The 19,156-nt window shown below is 40.6% G+C and overlaps 1 protein-coding gene across 4 annotated transcripts in view; it reads right to left on the reverse strand.

Moving 5' to 3' along the window:
• Positions 1-2,181: 2,181 nt before the first annotated feature.
• Positions 2,182-19,156, reverse strand: part of DENND5B (DENN domain containing 5B) — a 190,003-nt gene continuing 173,028 nt past the window's right edge. For all 4 annotated transcript variants that reach the window (XM_032432830.1, XM_032387461.1, XM_032387462.1 and 1 more), the window contains 6 exons: positions 17,948-18,066; positions 16,424-16,611; positions 11,830-11,912; positions 11,489-11,615; positions 9,539-9,713; positions 2,182-7,015 (listed from right to left, as the gene is read on the reverse strand). In XM_032432830.1, coding sequence (XP_032288721.1) covers positions 6,832-7,015; positions 9,539-9,713; positions 11,489-11,615; positions 11,830-11,912; positions 16,424-16,611; positions 17,948-18,066 — 876 coding nt within the window. In that variant the 3' untranslated portion in view covers positions 2,182-6,831. The remainder of the gene's footprint in view (positions 7,016-9,538; positions 9,714-11,488; positions 11,616-11,829; positions 11,913-16,423; positions 16,612-17,947; positions 18,067-19,156) is intronic.

Consider the following 19,156-nt stretch of genomic DNA (forward strand, 5'->3'; position numbering starts at 1 on the left):
TGTATATCTGAAGTCCAATTGCTCAAAAAATCCAGACGCAGACATTCAATTTCCTGTTTACCATTTCCACTTGGATATCTAATCAATATTTGAAATTTAATATGTCCAAACTTGAACTTCTGATCTGTCTCCAAAGCCTGTTCTCCCCCCATCCTTATTCATCTTGGTTAACAGAAATTCTGGCTTCATCCTTCCAGTTGTTCATGCCAAGATCCTTAGTCATTCCTGACTTTTCTTTTGTTCATCCCCCACATTCAATCCATCAGGAAGTTCTCTGCTTTAGTCTCAAAATATACCCAGTGCTCAACACTTTTCATCACCTTCATTGCTACCCCTGTGGTCTTCTTTCCCTTAGACTGCGAAAGCCTCCTAACCTTTTTAACTGCAGTTAATCAGTATTTTTTAAAGTTAATAGTTTAAAGGGTAGTGATGAAAATTGTATAGATATATCTGGACCAAGTTCAAAGAGACATGGCAGACAATGTGCTCCAAAGCATTGCACCATGAAGTTTGGAGATACTTGCTCTATCGTCTCTTTTCCTTCTGCATTTTCCTGCTCCCCTCCTTTGTTTCCTCTGTAACTGAGTATCAGGAACTGGGGCAGTTATCAGTTTATTGCCTCTCAGCTCCAAATCTACCCTTTATTGCCTGTTCTGCAACAATGCTAGACCCTCTTGTGAACACTTTTCCTTTGCCGGCTGGCACAATGTTCACCTTTGTCAGGAGAACACTCTGGAGAGGCACCGGACGAGGGAGCTGGTCTTCCTCGTTCTGCTGTGCTTCCTTCTGCAAGCTCCTACAGGACGCTCCCAGCTCTTGTTCTCGGCAGCTGACCTCGTATGACATTCCCTTGGGTGGCTCTCCACTCTCCACTGAGTCTTACTGGTATAGCACCTCTCCATGGATGGCCTCCCAGCAAGTTCTGGGACACGGTACCTCCCCATGGATCCTTCCCTGGCACCTAAGGGTACATTCACAAGTGCTACTGATGTGGCATTTTAGTACTGATGGGCTATGGTTGTGCCCTAACAAATCGGGCTCTCAGCCTGGGGGAAAGGGGGCATTTTAGGTTTGCCTAGCCTTGGGCCTAGGGTTAGTGGCTGCTCATATAGATGCTATTCTTGTGTTTTGTTTTGTTTTAATTCTTGTATTCTTGAGTTCTTTTTATTGCTTAGCAGCAAATCTTCCGTTGTTCTAATTTCTTGTTACAGTTTGTGATGGTTAAATGTTATGTATCAATCTGGCTGGGCCACGGTAGTCAGATATTTAATCAAACATTATTCTAAATGGTTCTGTGAAAATGTTTTTTGGATGAAATTATTTACATTGGTGGCCTTCAAGTAAAGCAGATTACTCTTCAGAATGTGGGTGGGCCTCACCAAATCAGTTGAAGGCCTAAACAGAACACAGGCTGACCTCCTTCTGAACAAGAAAGAATTCTGCCAGCAGACTGCCTTTGGACTTGAACTACAACTCTTCCCTGGGTGTCTAGCCTGACAGCTTACCCTGTAGATTTTGGGTTTACCAAGTCTCTAACGACTGCATGAGCCAATTCCTTAAAATTTCTCTACGTACACACACACACACACACACCCTTTTGGTTCTGTTTCTTGAGAGAACTGTCATACATAGTTTTTTACATTAAACCACCGCTTTTGGGGCACCTGGCTGGCTCAGCTGGTAGAGAATGCAACTCTTGATCTCAGGGTTCCTAGTTCAAACCCCACAGTGAGCACAGAGCTTAAAAATAAATAAATAAATAAATAAATCACCCCTCTTCAAATAGCTGTGTGGTTTCTGACTCGATTGGACCCTGACAAATACACTACTGTTCTGCCCTGAATTCCTAATCTATATGTGCAAGTGTCTACTAAGCTTTTCTACTTGGATGTCTAACTGGTATTACAAACTTAGGTCCAAAAGTAAGCTTTTTATTTTTTAACATTTATTTATTTATAGGGGTGCCTGGGTGGCTCATTCGGTTAAGCATCTGCCTTCAGCTCAGGTCATGATCCCAGGGTCCTGGATTGAGCCCCACATCGGGCTCCCTGCTCGGCCTGAAGCCTGCTTCTCCCTCTCCCACTTCCCCTGCTTGTGTTCCCTCTCTTGCTGTGTCTCCGTCAAATAAATAAATAAAATCTTTTAAAAAAAGATTCTATAATAAGAAAGCAAAACAAAGTATCAACCCCACAGTTTTATTTGTAAAGAACAAAGCATGAAAAGTCATATTTAAATGTACTTCAAAACCTGAAAAACCCACGTCAGTTTCTCTGATATGTATGTTAAAGTGCTTGATAATATCACAATACTCTTTAAATTTTATATTATGTTCAGATGATGAGGAAAAAAAAATCCAGTTCTGATGCATTGTTAACAATACAAAGAAACACAATATAATTTAAATGCAGAAATGTTCATTGTTTAAAAAGATACACAGGGTACATTTATACATGGTTCAAGTGTAACACAGAGGGGTTTTTTCTATGTTTAACACCCTCATTTGATTGACAACAGGAACTCCTTACCATACCTCTCTACTGTCAACAAGATTTGGTTTGGAATAGACTGGAGCCACACACAAATACATTCAGGAAACTGGATGAAGTGTGATTCTCTCCCACATAACCCAAGGATGCCCTGGGTTCCTTCAAATGAAGAGAAACTTTTTGATACATGTTTTTTTCACTCTGGTGTCAACTGCTCAATGTGATACATTTCTGGAGCTAATCTTTATTCTGTCCTTGAGAGGATGATCAGCTCAAGGAAGATCTAGGAGGGTGAGTTTCTTCTTGGATTCCTCTGATCACATCATCAGCACCCTCTTCAAAAAAGCTTGGAAATCCAAGAGATTTAGAAATGTATTTTAATAGGAGTAAGGGACCTAGAAGTTTATTATTCGTTTCTGTCTCCTTTTAAGCTAAGTAAGTAACAAATACTTATGTAAGGAACAGGGGCTTCCAAAGAAACTGATGACTTGGAAACAGCATTCACTTCATAAAAGTAGAGAGGAGTTTGAGACTCCATTCTCAATCAATGAAGGTGTGTTAATACTGAAATATAAATAGCTAAGGGTCAGATTGTCCTTTCAACATGGTGAAAAGGATAGTTTCTGTAAACCTCACAGAGAAAATACAAGTGAAAATCCACTAAAAAATCGTAATTCTTAGCAGAAAGAAGATATTTCAATTAAGAGCTACACTCTCAATGCTGTCAAATAAATATTTCCCTGGGGATCTGAGGTCCTCGTCTGTTGCCTCATGTTTCAAAGTATCTTAGAGGTGTCAACATATACTACACATATACCGTTAAGTATCGTCTCTACCTCTCTTTCACTTACATTTGCATACAACAGTGCTTTATTCCAAAAAAAGGAAATACAAGCAATTCAATTATTTCCCCATATCATTCATGTAGTAGGACAGAAGTTCATGAAAATGATTTTTTAAAAAAAGACACGTTAAAGTAAATACACAGGGTTACAATGGTTCAAAAATGTGTGAAACACTGAAAATAAATTTTAGAGGGAAATTGCAAACTTTTGCAGGTTTGTTTCTTATATAAAATTCTTGCTCCCAGTGGGAAAGAGAAAGAGGAAGAACTTTTATTCTCTGTAGGCCTACTTCACCCCAACTAGAATCCCACTTTATGCTGCTCCACACCCCACATGGAGCCTCAGTCAGTTTTAAGGCGCTAATGAGCCCCACCCAGGGCACTGCTTTCTGGGCTCACACATTGTCCCACCACTGTATCAGAAAGGTTGAGATTCGGAGTTTCAGGACATCTGGAAAACACTTGGAAATTAGATGTTTCAAGAGGTAATATTTTTGGCAATTTCATTTTAAAACAATTTCCTCTCAAGCTATTATTATATGAAAATACTAATTGTGGTTCTGGGCACTACTTTTAATTTATTCTGAGGAAAAAAAGTCAATTACAAAATTGATTTTTACTTACTTTAACTCTGAGGTGTGATTATGAAGCAATATACTAATTAAAAAATTAATATACCAAAAAGGATACCTCTAACTGGGTATGGTCCTTCCAAAAGTCAGCTATAGACATTTATTCTAAGGGTTCTGCCTCTGTCCTGCTCAAAATATTCTGGTATTGGCTTAGAGATAGTTACAAGCCACATAAGAACTAAGTCTTATTTCTTTAGAATTGTTTCTTTTGTGACCTCAAACTCTGCCTAAGCATCCTTTTTCATCAACTTGGATCCTAAGGACATTTTGTTTCCAAATATTAAATTTCTTCTAAAAGGCCAAGATTTACCATAACTGGCAACAGAAGAATGGGCTGTAGGCCATCCAAGCATCTTGCAAGGAGGTCCCCACAGGTTTGGAGCCCTGGCTGTTATCACTGGAATAACTATATGGGCTCCTCAGGTAACCAATTTAAAGGGTCCAGCATTCTAGAGGAGGTGTCAGTTCTGGTGTGATTGTTTCTTTTGAAATCGGTCATTTCCACTGTAATGGCCATACTACACAAAGTGGGATAAAACTTTAGGTATAACTCTTTTTTGGGGTACTTTTTAATGTAATAGCTTTATTCACAGGCCCCAAATCCAATTTTGCTCCTAGTTTTTGTAATGGATGTAATTCTCAACCACTTGAGAACAATTTGTTAAAATGAATGTTAATCCTTATAAATGATTCTTATAAACGAATATTAACAGTGATTTTCCTACCTGTTTAGGTATGGATAAAGATCCAGGGGTAGAAATACTATTCATATGAATGCCTCCTCAGAGCTCAGTCTCATGCAGCCTTGGTGTAATACAAGACACGAGCTCTAGACTCTGGTTGTTGTCACTGACCAGCCGTGGGGTATTTAGCCTCTCTGATCCTCAAGCGTTCCCATCTATAAAATGACTCAATGCTAGCATGCTAACCTAAGTCATCTCTCAGCTGCCCAGAGTGTGCCAGAGGCATGGCCTTCTAAGAAAGGTACTAAGAATAAAACCCTGCACTGATCATTCTGTGGTGTCTGATCACTGCAACACAAGAACCCCATGTTAAATAGGGTCTGGATGCCTCCCATGATAGACTTTCCAGGTCCTTGGAAGAGCTACACCAATGCAGACAGCCCTTAGCCTCAGGCGAGCAAATCTCCAGGCTACCCAGGTCACCCAGAATCATCTTCTTAAAGCCCTTCCATGGGCTTCTAAATGCTGCCTTCAACTCCCCCCGGTGCTCCTGGATTACTAAGTCACTGGTTAAAAGGGGATGTGCCTTGGTGACCCCGGCTGAATACAGTGTTTGATAAAGGGAGTGAGGCACTTGTTTCATTAGTTTCTTCCTCCAGGAAGTAAGTGGAACAATACTGTTGGCTAAGCCCAGGACCCTCAAGACTGTACAAGGGTCCTGAGAGGCCATGGCTTTGCTCCTCAGCCACAACTGGGAATAAACCCCGGAGCTCTGCTGAGGCAATTTCACCGCTAACAATGTGCAAATGCCTAATGAGTTACAGGACCTACTATAAACGAAGACTCAAGGTAACTGGCTAACCCCACATTTATTTAACTTCCTTATAAAATACCAAGCTGGAAAGCTACTCACAATGTTTGGTCTTTCAAAACTGTTGCCTCTTGTTCTGCTTCCATTTTTGTCAGTCTGTGCTGCCCTGGCTTTTACCTTCTCAGGGCCAGTTGTTTTATATTATTACCCTTTCTTAAAAAGGAACATAAAACTTGCCCTGAAACACCCAGAAAGGGTTCATTCTTGCTCTTTCCCTCTGTTATTTGCATTATCATGGTCAACAAATACTTTCACAAAAACATTCCAAGCTACACAGAGCCCTCCTCCTCCTTAGACATTCCTTCCATTTCCTGAGAGGGGGATGGGCACAGGAAGAGGGGAGGGGAGGGGTGAATGGAACCTAACAAAGACAGGGTTTGAGATTACCCTTGAGGTAAGGAACTGCTGCAGGGGTCAGATGGCCAAATTATAAGTACAGAATCAAACTGCCGTTTGCAGTTCTTATAACTATGAGACCAACACTCTGAAATTCACATCTCTCCAAAGTACCTCACATAACAAGAATAAAAATGCCAAGAATGAAGTTAGTCTAGGCTAATCTTTCCAAAGTGTAAAGAAGTTATAATCCTACAATTTAACATACTTTTCAGGGCTTTGTGTGTTCTCTTTCCAGTTCAGCCAAGCTCCTGGGGTCCAGTATTTAAAATATTTGAATCATATCTTTATCTTGTGCCGACGGAAAAATTTTTCCAAAAGACTGGAAAAGTGACTCAATTCAAACGTATGAAACCATTTGTAACCTAAAAAAAAATGTAAGTGAGGACTATCACGTACAGTAGGTAAAGCTGTTCACATTCACAATACAAAGGATCGGACACACCAGGATGGATGGCTACGATGTAACAATGCATTCTGGGTTCCTCTGTGATACCTGGAGGGAAAAAAAAGCCCGACTGGGTTGCACTGTAATTACATGTTTACTGGCTTCTTCCTGGCTAGCACCACTCTTCCCCTCCCCAACTCCCAATGCGGTTAAGCTACTTATTTTAAGTCACAGGAATATTCAATCTAAGAAAAGTATCTTATTAGAGTAATATAATTTCTTAAAGAAGATAGCATATTTACACACATCTAACACATGAAAATACTCTATTTTATACTAAATTCCAGGTTCAAATGAACTACAATACAGCATTTTGCCTTGTCTGTAGTGTGAGGATTGTTCAAATTGGGGAATACAGTGTGTTGCCCCTGCACTGACTCACTCCCTTGTCAGACAAGTCCACATCAGTCCCCATAGCTGGGGAAGGCTCAGGAACAAGGGGTCTGGACTGAGCGTTTCTAGCCACGTGGGTTACACATCCACTCCTTTGATGAGTGAGCCTTCCAAGACTATGGTGAAGTCCTGAATGGTCTGCAGAATGCGGATGAGAGAGTTGACAGTCATGCGGTCTCGCAGGAGGGCGCTTTCCTCGTACATTCGGGTAATGGCAGGACACTCAGCTAAGAGTGGGATCCACTGTGGGAGCAGGCGATCCCTACAGATTCAAAGAGAAAGAAGTCCTGAGCTCTGCTGACCTCGCTGCAGAACAACACAACACGTGAGAGCTTTCGATGGCAAGGCGCGGGGCTGGACAGAGCAAAACCTAGTCAAGTTTGGAGGTCAGCAGAGAGGAGACCAAAGTCAAGAATTTGGAAATTTGCTGGTTAAAAAGATACAGTAATGAGACAGTATAAGCTAATGGGAAAACCCAAGAGATTGTAAAAGTAAGTCTGGACAAATTGGCCATAAGGACTTACCCACATTAAAGAGATTCTGTATTCTGATTTAACACTTTATTATTTTTTAAAGATTTTATTTATTTATTTGACAGAGAGAGCGAGAGAGCACAAGCAGGGGGAACAGGAGAGGGAGAAGCGGGGCTTGATCCCAAGACCCTGGGATCATGACCTGAGCCAAAGGCAGATGCTTAACCATCTGAGCCACCCAGGCGCCCCCGATTTAACACTTTAGAAAAAGAGGCAGAATGTCATTTTGTATCTCTCTTTTACAGGGGTGTTACTCAGACATCTGTGGCAAGGCATGCCAAAGTATACTGACCCTATGGGAAGAAAGACTACATTAAATAGTTGGGACTAACATTTTTAAAAGACTAACACAACATAACATAACATCCATACCTTATATAAGGTAAGGAACAAAAAGCAGAAAAACATTAAGTAGATTTTATAAACCTACAGAGGGGCTGCAGTGGTCTAACTAATCAGAACAGTAAAGATACAAAAGAAGGTAAGGATCACATTCAAAAGGAATTTTATTTATTTATTTATTTATTTTTAAAAAGATTTTATTTATTTGACACGGAGAGAGAAAGAACAAGTAGGCCGAGCAGCAGGCAGAGAGAGAGGGAGGAGGAGGCTCTCCACTGAGCGGGGAGCCGGACATGGGGCTCAATCCCAGGACCCGGGGATCATGACCTGAGCCGAAGGCAGACGCTTAACCGACTGAGCCACCCAGGCGCCCCCAAAAGGAATTTTAGAAGCATAGCTGAAATTGGCCCCTCTTATTAAGAAGAAATAAAGAACTTAGTTCTGTAAACCAGTTGTTTCAGGAAGACAACATCTCAACCTTCAGTGTGTCTTTTTTTTTTTTTTTGAGAGAGAGAGAGAGAAAGTGCAGGAGGGAGGGAGGGTCAGAGGGAGAAGCAGACTCCCCGCTGAGCAGAGAGCCTGATGGTGGGACTCGATCCTGGGACTCCAGGATCATGACCTGGGCCCAAGGCAGACGTTTAACTGACTGAGCCACCCAGGTGCACAACCTTCAGTGTGTACTGATTAAACTCTGACATTAGTTATCTGTCACTAAGTACCTAAGATGTCCTTACTGAGCATCCCTCAATATGCCTTTCTTTCTTTTTTTTTTAAGTTTATTTTTTGTAGTAATCTCTACACCCAAAATGGGGCTCAAACTCACAACCCTGAGATTAAGAGTCGCATGCTCTTCTGAGCCAGCCGGGCGTCCCACGCTATGCCTTTCATGACAACAGCAGCCATAACTAGGCCATCTTGAATCTCATTGGGGAGCCAGGGCTGTAGAAAAAAACGAACACTGCACAGATAACTTAAAAAGAATCTTATTCTTGGGATGCCTGGGTGGCTCGGTCCATTGAGCGTCTGACTCTTGATTTTGGCTCAGGTCATGATCTCAAGGTTGTGAGATTGAGCCCTGTGTTGGAATATACACTCAGCGGGTAGTCTGCTTGAGATTCTCTCTCTCTCTCTCGCCCTCTGCCCCTCCCCTGTACTTTCTCTTTCTCAAATAAAGAAATCTTAAAAAAAAAAAAAAATTATTCTGAAGGTCTACGTGTTTCATTTCTTACAATTCTGACAGCTGTTTTAAAATTAATCATTGTGCAGCTCCTATGTGTCATTTTCAAAAAATACAGGGGTAGGAAATTGTCTTAAAGACTTTATATAGTTAAGAATTATTTATATAGAAAAAAATTATAGAGTATGAATTCTATAATGTTATTAAATTTAAAGTAATACGGTGGTATATTGTAAATATATGTATGTGTATGTGCTGGTGTGTCAAATTCCTTACCAAACTACCTATCACCTATCTGCCCACCTTTGGGGCCAGTGTAGTGTAATGGTTGGGAGCTGAGGCTCTCTAATGAGACTGGGTATGAATCTTGGCTCTGCCTCTTTCTAGATGCGTGACCTTGGGAAAGTTGGTTAACTTAGCTATGCCTCATCTATTTTCTGTTTTCTCATCTACACAATGAGGGTACAGCTCATTGTATAGATGAGAAAACAGCTGCTACTTCATGTAGTGTAACAGCGAAGTGACAGGAGGATTAAATGAGATAATGAATGTAACGTACTTAGCATAGTGCCAATACATAGCAAGTACCCAATAAACAGTAGTCTCCTAAGAAAACTAGGAATGAAAGAAGCCCAGGGGAGAGCTTTGGAAGGGGCATGATCTGGCATAACTCCTTCTGGACTCTTGTTCAACACGTAACAAATATAGGGAAAGTCAAGAGCTGGCTTTATACCGTGTTCCAAGGCAAACTAAAATCTGGAATTTGCCGTCCTTCCCAATGTTCCTGGGTGCAGTATTAATAGCATTTACATAGTGGCAGAAGGTTTTGCAGGATGATTTCTGAATAAGGACATCATCTTCATTGTCTAGAATCTGGTCAGTGGTTTCAAAATAAGCAACTGCTTTCTCTGGGGAAGGAAGTCAGAATCATATAACAATACACATTAATACTTCACATATACAGAAAGATTAATCACTTAGTTTATTCTGGAAACACTATTGATGCTTTGCATTATAGCCAGTTCAGAAACCAAAATCATTACTTTATCACTGGTTTCAAGATGAATTCCAGAGGTCCATGTTTCACAGTGGAACAATATACTCCCAGGAGTTTATTTTCTAATCTAGACTGCATTCCAGAAGGGTAAAAAGTTTACTCTCTTTAGAATACCTTCAAGCAATGGAAATTGGCAAAAAAGAAAAAACGGACTCCTGTCAAGACTAGAATCTTCTAGGACTAACTAGCAAATATACAGTAGCCATTAAGATGGTGCCCTCTGTTCTGGTTACAGAATGGGTGGCTAACACTTTGCAACAAAATCCTTGAAACAGAACTGATTCAGGAAATCTGAGGAAGGGATATGTATACACATACCAGAAACAGGAGCAGTAAGATTCTACGCATTCCAAAAGAAAAAAAATGCGTAGCTCTCTCAACCTTTTCTTTGTCTAAAAATTCTAAGTTGGATAAAATCAACTACTTCATCTAGACTATATTTACAAGACACAAAATGATTCATCACCCCTTTAAAAAAACTGGGAATTCTAGAAGAACTGCATACCAAAATAAAGATTACAAAGCTTATTTAGCAAGCTAGAGCAGCATACTCCCAACAGAACTTTCTGTGATGAATGAGATGTTCTATATCTGCAAGGTTCAATTTAGTAGCTCCTAGGTTAAGGCAGGTGTGACTAAGGAAGTGAATTTTAAATTTAATTTACATTAAATCAGTTTAAATTTAAATAGCCACATGTAGCTATTGGTTACCATACTGGACAGCATAAAGCTAGAGTAATCCTTCTAAAACAGAAGTTACATTATGTCACTCACTCCTTGGCTCAAAGCCTTCCAATGACTTCCTATTTCAATCATGATAAAGACCAAAGTTCTTCCAATGACCTAGATGGCCCTAAAGCACCTGGCTCTGGCAGTAAACAGCCCTCTTCCCCAATATCCTCTTAGTCTCTTGTCTCCCTCACTCTGCCCCGTCACATTAGTCTTGCTATTCCATGAAAAGGCCAAGCACACCACTCCCAGCTTGGGGCCTCTCCCTGGCAGTTCTCTCAGCCCCCAGTGCTCTTCTCCCAGATAGTCACATGGCTCGACTAACTTCCTTAGAGTCTTTGCTCAAATGTCACCTTGTCCACAAAGCATATAACCACCCCACTTAGAAGAGCACTCTCCACTCCATGTCCTGTTACTCTACTCTATTTTTTTCCACATCAAACATAGCTTTGTAACATACTAGATGAAATGCATACTTGTTATGTTTTTGTGCATTGTCTGGGTTCCTGCCCCCACCAGAATGTAAGTTTGTCAACCACAGAAATTTTCGTGTTTTACTTATCTCTTGATGTATATCTTTTTTTTTAAAGTAAGCTCTATGCCCAACGTGGGGCTTGAACTCATGACCCTGAGATCAAGAGTCCCATCCTCTACCAACTGAGCCAGCCAGGTGTCCCTTGATGTATATCTTGAGTATCTAGAATAGTGTCTGGAATATTATAGACACTATAAATATATGTTGAATGAATGAAAAGCAAAGATATTGCTAATTTGATATTTATTTTAAAAAATGTACTCCCTTGTTACTAACCCTTATTTGCTTGAACTCCTGGGTCTTCGAGTTTTCTAAGAAACATTTCAGTGACCTTACAATAATATACACCCGGTTTAATTTACCTATGAAGTCCCAGATGAAGACATTCTTGTGAAAGATGCGGGCAGATTTGAACCCATGATGGAAGACTTGTTCAAGTGCCACAACCAGTCCATTTTCTCCACACAGCAACACTGTGAGACTTCCTCTCTGTGGAGCAAAACACACAGTGCCAAAGGATGATCGGCCGCATCTATGTTTAACAAGATGCTAGAAGAAGAGGTGCTGAGGACTGCTATGAAGCTTGTTTTTATAGCTATGAGAAAGCTTACAAATAAAAATTAACATACCCTCTACTGCCTTATGTATCATGTGTAAAAATGGCTTTAAAATCCTATATATTAAGTTTTATAGATCATCATACCTCTTTTTCAGGTTTGTGAAAATGTTTCACAATATTATTCACAGCTTCTCCAATTCCTTCTTGGATCTGTCCAGCATTGGGTTCTGAAAAAATAATGAACAGTGCCTGAATTCTCATGCAAGGGAAATAAACTAAAGTACTATGGGTATCACCTGTGTCCACCAGGCAGGGAACACTTCACCACAGCAGGTTGGCTTGTCAGGGGCCCAGTGAAACGTGCCTCAGGCCAGTTCGGCCCAGTGGGAGGCATCTTGGCACAAAGGAAAAGAATCCAACAGACTCCTATTCAAATTCCAACCTTACCACTTGCAATTTATAACCTTGGTTAGATGTCAAATTTCTTCTGAGTTTGAATTTCCTCAGCCTAAAATAGGGAAAATATACACCTCATGGGTCACTGGGAAAGGTGAATGAGATATTACAGGTGTTATTCACCGGCATGGTACCTGTCACAAAGTGCTAGCAAGATCCTGGATCTGAGGAGTGAGGTGGGAAAGACCCACAGCATCATTTGCAGGTACCCTCTTATCCTACCTACCTCTGAGTCCCTTAGTGGGCACAGACCCAGGTTTGTGAAGCTCTGAATGGCTAACCTGAAATCTGTGTTTTTGCTATCGTGTTGAAAGTAAAGGGAAGATGCCTGGTACACTGCGGCACCCGAAGCCCAGAACTGCTTCCTTTTCTGGTACTCAGTCCATCTGGACACTGCTTCATTTGCCAGCCCCCGCCCCCTGCACATTCTTAGGCCCTGTTCTTGGGGGAGAGCGTGGTGGGCTGCCTGAATGGGATCTAAACTGCCTCTGCCGCCCAAACCCCAAGAATGGTTAAAAAAATAAAAAGATAGTAAACAGATTTTAGGGATAGAAGTAGGTACGTAACAAGAGAAAAAATTAAATATTTGGTAATTTCTTGTGGTGATTAACTATTAAATTTAATTTACATGTCACACCATAAAGGACAAACTACACATTTTAGTGTTTAAGAATCTTCGAATTCATACTGCTGGAGGATTTCTTGCATAAAACATTCTTCAGGTAGAACTCAAGTTTTTCTACACCAATGCATAAAAATTGTAAATGGGAACCTCTAATGATTGAAGGACTGATACTGTGGCCTCTTCAGCTGCTAGTTACTTTTTCCTTTCTCTGAATATATTTTTTTAATTTTTATTTTTTTTTAAAGTAATCTCTATGTACAACGTGGGGCTCAAACTCATGACCCCAAGATCAAGAGTCATATGCTCTACTGACTAAGCCAGCCAGGCACCCCTGAATATTTTCTTTTTTAAACAGGAAGACCTTGGGGCGCCTGGGTGGCTCAGCTGGTTAAGCATCTGCCTTCAGCTCAGGTCATTATCTCAGCATCCTCGGACTGAGCCCCATGAAGGGGTCCCGGCTCAGTGGAGCCTGTTTCTCCCTCTCCCTCTGCCTCTCCCCTTGCTCATGCTCTCTCTCTCTGTCTCAAATGAATAAATAAAATCTTTAAAAATAAACATGAAGATGTATTTTGAAAACTTTTATTCATTCTAAAATAGCACTGTACTAATCAGTTGTATTTTATTTTTAAAGATTTTATTTATTTATTTTTAAAAAGATTTTATTTATTTATTTGACAGAGACACAGAGAGAGAAGGAACACAAGCAGGGGGAGTGGAAGAGGGAGAAGCAGGCTCTCTGCGGAGCAGGGAGCCCGATGTGGGGCTTGATCCTAGGACCCGACCTGAGCCGAAGGCAGACGCTTAACGACAGAGCCACCCAGGCGCCCATAAAGATTTTATTTTTAAGTAATCTCTAAACCCAACATGGGGCTCGAACTTACAGCCCTGAGATCAAGAGGCTCATGCTCTACCGACTGAGCCAGCCAGGAGCCTCTAATCAGAAGTATTTTAAAACTGATTTAAAACTTTTAGTTCTCTAAATATCACCTTGCACACACTGTGAGAAAATGCCAATTACCCATCTCTGAATCTCAGGTTATTTAAAATTTTCTACTTATTAAGGAAATAAAATATGACCAAAGGTTAGGCCTCTTAAAACAGTAATATCCCACAAAACTGTGACTGCTTTAGAAGTTGTAATAATTTGGATGGATTGGGCTGAAATCTTTTAAGTCAGTCTTTTTTTTAAAAAGATTTTTACTTTTTTATTTGACAGACACAGAGAGAGTGAGAGAGGGAACACAAACAGGGGTAGTGGCAGAGGGAGAGGGAGAGGGAGAAGCAGGCTTCCTGCTCAGCAGGAAGCCTGACACGGGGCTCGATCCCAGGACCCTGAGATCATGACCTGAGCCGAAGACAGATACTTAAGACTGAGCCACCCAGGCGCCCCCTTAAATCAGTCTTTTAAGTCAACTTAGGATTACATACAATAAATTCACCAATTTTAAGTGTGCAATTTGATGAGCTTTGACAGATGTATCATGCAACCACCACAATCATGATGTAGAAAATTTCCATCAACCCAAAAAGCTCCCCTGTGCTCCTTTTTCAGTCAATCCCCTTCCCTAGCTCTCAGCTCCTGGCAACTGATGCTCTGATTTCTATCATTATTATACTGCCTTTTCTAGAATTCAGTATAAATGGAATCATACAGCATCTAGTCTTTTGTGTCTGTTCTCTTTTACTTAGCATAATGCTTCTGAGATTCACCCATATTGTTAGATACATCAATAGTTTGTTCATTTTTATATATTGCTGAGAAGTATGCCACTGAATAGATATAGCACATTCTGCTTATCCAATCACCAGCTGGTGGATATTGGATTATTTCCATTTTGACTATTATGAATAAACCTCCTATGAACATGACATGGGACTGCAAGTCCTAGTGTAGCTACATGTATTCACTTCTCATGAGTAAATACTGAGTGGGATTCTGTATCAAGTGTGTGCTAAACGTGTGTGTGTCTTTATAAGAAAGTGCCAAACTGTTTTTCCTTTGGCATTCCCACTAGCAATGTCTGAGCATTCCACTGCTCTCCATCCTCACCAATATTTGGTATTATCAGTCTTTATAATTTTAGTTTTTCTAGTGAGTGTGTGAAGTCTACCTCTGAAGGCAACAGGGAATTATGAATCAGGGGACTACTTTGAGAAAGAGTACGGGGAATTTTTAGACTATATCATTCTAATAGTTAATATATCGCCATGTGCTAATAAATGGATAGGGACTGAAAATATCTAAGGAAACCTCTTTGTTGGTAAACTGAAAACCTCTCAGGTTCTGTTATATTCTACTTATGGCTTTATTGTCTACAGCTGAAATAAAACCACTTCACTGATAAACTTCTGTAATTTTTCACTAATCATACTGCCTCTGTTTTAGTTTTTCTGTGGCTCCTGTAATAGATTACCACAAACTTGGTGACTTAAGACAACAGAAATCTATTCAGTCATTGTTCTGGAGTGCCAGAAGTCAGAAATTATCACCGGGCAGAAATCAAGGCAGGGCCACCCTCCCTCTGGAGGCTCTGTGGGAGCACATGCTCCTCACCTCTTCAAGCTTCTGGTGGTTGCTGGCATTCTCTGGCTTGCAGCTGCATCACTCCAATTTCTGCCTCCCTCTTTTAAGAATATGTGTGACTGCATTTAGGGCCCACCTAGATAATCCAGGATAATCTCCCCATCCCAAGATTCTTAATTTAATCACATTTACAAAGATCTTTTTTCCAAATAAAGTAACATTTACTGATTCTGGGATTAGGATCTAATACCCTTGGGAGACATTATTCAACCTACTAAAGCCCACATTAGCATAAATTGGAAGTTTATGGTAGTATTAAAGATGGCATATAAGTATAGCATCCTATCCATAGATGTCACTCCTTTATAGTATTTTATTACTTCCATAGGAACATAGGGGTAGGAGAGGAATTTTTAGATTTTCTCTTGGAATAAGGGGCTCTGGATAGCTAGATGTAGCTCTCTGGGAGTATTGTAATAAGAACTGTCCTTATTCCTCCTTTAAGGTTGTTGTTGTTTTTGTTTTTCAAGATTTTATTTATTTGACAGAGAGAGACACAGCAAGAGAGGGAACACAAGCAGGGGGAGTGGGAGGGAGAAGCAGGTTCCCTCCTGAGCAGGGAGCCCGATGCAGGGCTCGATCCCAGGACCCTGGGATCATGACCTGAGCCGAAGGCAGACGCTTAACGACTGAGCCACCCAGGCGCCCCAGTTGTTTTTTTAAAGTACGATCCACCCCACAACATGGGGCTTGAACTCACAACCCCAAGATCAAGAGTCGCATGCTCTACTGACTGAGCCAGCCAGGTGCCCTTCCTCCTTTAAGTTTCAGTCAAAATATTATTTACTCACATTTCCATAGTTTAATTAAAACAGAGCATGCAGTTTTTGTTTGATTTTAATATCTAAATTCTTCAGGCTTTTAATTATTCGTTAATTCTTGCCGTATTTTTTCCCTTTCCTCTCTCCTCCCTCCCTCTTTCAAATTCCGTTGGCCCAAATTAATTTTCCTCAGCTTTCTTCTTTTTAATCTTGTCACAATTCATTAATGCAACAGTTTCCTGTGAAATGGCCACATGATGCCCGCAACATCTGAGGCACACTGCAAATTTAATGATCAATGGTGGTACTTACTGGTGGTTTTTCCTGTCAGTGAAGTGATGCTCAGTCTCCGGGCCGAGGTGGGGGATTTCTGTTGGGGTGGAGTCCGACACTGCTTTACCAGATCCTCATCTGCCACTGAGGTCATCAATTCCCCAATAAGGATTCTCTCCAGGCTTCCATCATCAATGCCTTTCCCCAACCACCGCCCGCATGGGAACCTTGTAGGTCAGAAAAACAACTTCTCCATCACCAGCACTTTACTAGTTTTAATCAGAATTTTTAAAATGGCACCATGGATGAAGCCTGTCATTTTAGTGCCTATGGGTTGTTTTTTAAATTTTAATTTTAAAATTTCAAACATACAGAAAAATAGAATCGTGTAACAGACACCCATATTCTTTAATGTTTTGCTATATGCTTTGTTTTTATTTTGTGTTGAAGTATTTTATTATTTTTTTAAAAGATTTTATTTATTTATTTGAGAGAGAGAGACACAGCGAGAGAGGAAACACAAGCAGGGGGAGTGGGAGAGGGAGAAGCAGGCTTCCCACTGAGCAGGGAGCCCGACGTGGGACTCGATCCCAGGACCCCGGGATCATGACCTGAGCCGAAGGCAGACGCTTAATGACTGGGCCACCCAGGCGCCCCTGTGTTGAAGTATTTTAAAGTACATTCCATGCATCAGGACGTTTTACCCCTAAAAACACTTCAGTATGAATCTCTGAAAAATAAGGACATTCTTTCTTATATAGCCAGAAATTGTTATCACATTCAACCAAATTACAATGATTCAGTATTTTCTCATACCTAGTCTATATTAAAATACTGTGGTTAGTTCTGACAAGAATATTTTCAAACTAGAAGTTAATGTGGGAGATGAGTTATAGGAGAAAAGAGAACAATGTTTCCAAAGAGTAGCAGCTGTAACTAGTAGAGTCCAAAAGATCCTTTCCTCCTACTAAATTACTTTAAGATGCCTTTTTTTTTTTTTTAAATCACAGTTATATAAGTCTTTTCCAACACTTGTGGACTAAGTATTAAGAGCAAACACAATCAATTTTTTAAAAGCTTTTTGGTGGCAATTTTGTATTACATAAAAAGTAAAACTAAGGGGCGCCTGGGTGGCTCAGGTCATGATCCCAGGATCCTGGGATCAAGCCTCCCCCAACCCGGAAACTCCCTGCTCAGCAGGGGGCCTACTTCTCCTTCTCCCTCTGCAGCTCCCCCCTCCATTCGTGTTGTCTCTTGCTTACTCTGCTCTCACCCTCAAATAAGTAAAAAATTTAAAAAAAGTAAAACTAAACCAAAAACCCTAAACTAAAATTCGAAGGCAGTGAGAAAGCTTCAGAAAGAAAACAGTTCTTTTTTTAGAGTTTATTTTTTTAGTAATCTCTACACCCAACATGGGGCTCAAACTCACCACCCTGAGATCAAGAGTCACATGCTCTTCAGGCTGAGCCAGCCATGCGCCCCAGAAGAAAACAATTCTTAAACATTTTCTTGTCTAAAGAGCCTCAAAGAAAGAATTCTGAGCTCCCAAGGACATTTACTTACCTGTATGTATGTCCTGTGATCTCATTTCTGACCATGACACAATCCACTAGCCATTTGGCTAACAGTCCTGAGTTATCATGCCCAATCTGAACAGTGGTCAGCTTCCCCAAGTTCTGGCACTGGAGGGACAGGACCACAGGTTATTCAGAGCCTGATCCCACCCACGCCCACTACCACTACCACTACCACTTAGCTTTAGTGGTGGCACTTTGGTTCCATCTAATTTAACAACTGCTGAGGACCCATCCTGCATAATGTGCTCTGCTTTGTACTAGAGAAATATATTCACATCTAATATAACCCGTCTATGAGATAAGACATATATGGACATTAACTATCAAGTGAGGGGTGCCTTTAGGATGAGACGAATTTCAAGAAGTGGCGATAGGATCCTATTTAGATTCAGTCACAGTGAGGTCAGGAAATAACCACGATATAAAAAAAATCACTGATACAGCTGTTTTTCTGTTTCTGTAAAATGCTAAGGCAGAACTGACCTCAACCCTTATCTACGAGAAGTCTTTGAAACTATCATAAAAAAAGTACAGTTATCAATGTCCTTCCTGACCATTGTTGGACAAGTACAAAAGAAAGCAATGATAAAAGTAAGAGTAAAAATAAAAGTCAATTAAATTCTGACTTTTAAATTCTGATAAAATATCACAGAACCCCCAACTGACTATGTATGGTTGGGAACATCAGAGCTATGAGTTCTTAAAGCCCTTGACTTCTTCGTATCAAGTGAGAAGGCATCATAGCTATCCAGGTGAGGGAGGAGGGCATCCTGAATTAGCTGTGGCAGGAAAGATGGAAAGAAGTAGGCAGAAATGAGAGAGAGTCTGGAAACAGTAACGACTGCATTTATAATAGAGTTTATGTTCCATACTTGCTAGTCAAAGAAAAGCCAAGGGTTTTAATCTTTTATACATAATGAGTCCATTAGAGAAATAGGGCTAAAACGGGCTCTTGGGTGTGTTATGACTGAGTGGAAACTGCTATTCCCAGACCCCAAGGAACACAATAGGACATTCAGTTAGAACTACTTCCCTCCTGAAACAAGAGCACGAGTTTGTCTTCTTCCTGCATGCCAGGATCAGCCTGCAGGGGGGCTCAAAGACAAGGGGAATATTTCACCAGCTGACACCTGAAAACTGACTACAATATTGAAAGGTATTTTTGTAGAATCACTCTACAAATGTCACCATGTGG

The sequence above is a fragment of the Phoca vitulina genome, unplaced genomic scaffold, assembly GCF_004348235.1.
Source record: "Phoca vitulina isolate PV1807 unplaced genomic scaffold, GSC_HSeal_1.0 scaffold49, whole genome shotgun sequence".
Lineage (NCBI taxonomy): Eukaryota > Metazoa > Chordata > Mammalia > Carnivora > Phocidae > Phoca > Phoca vitulina.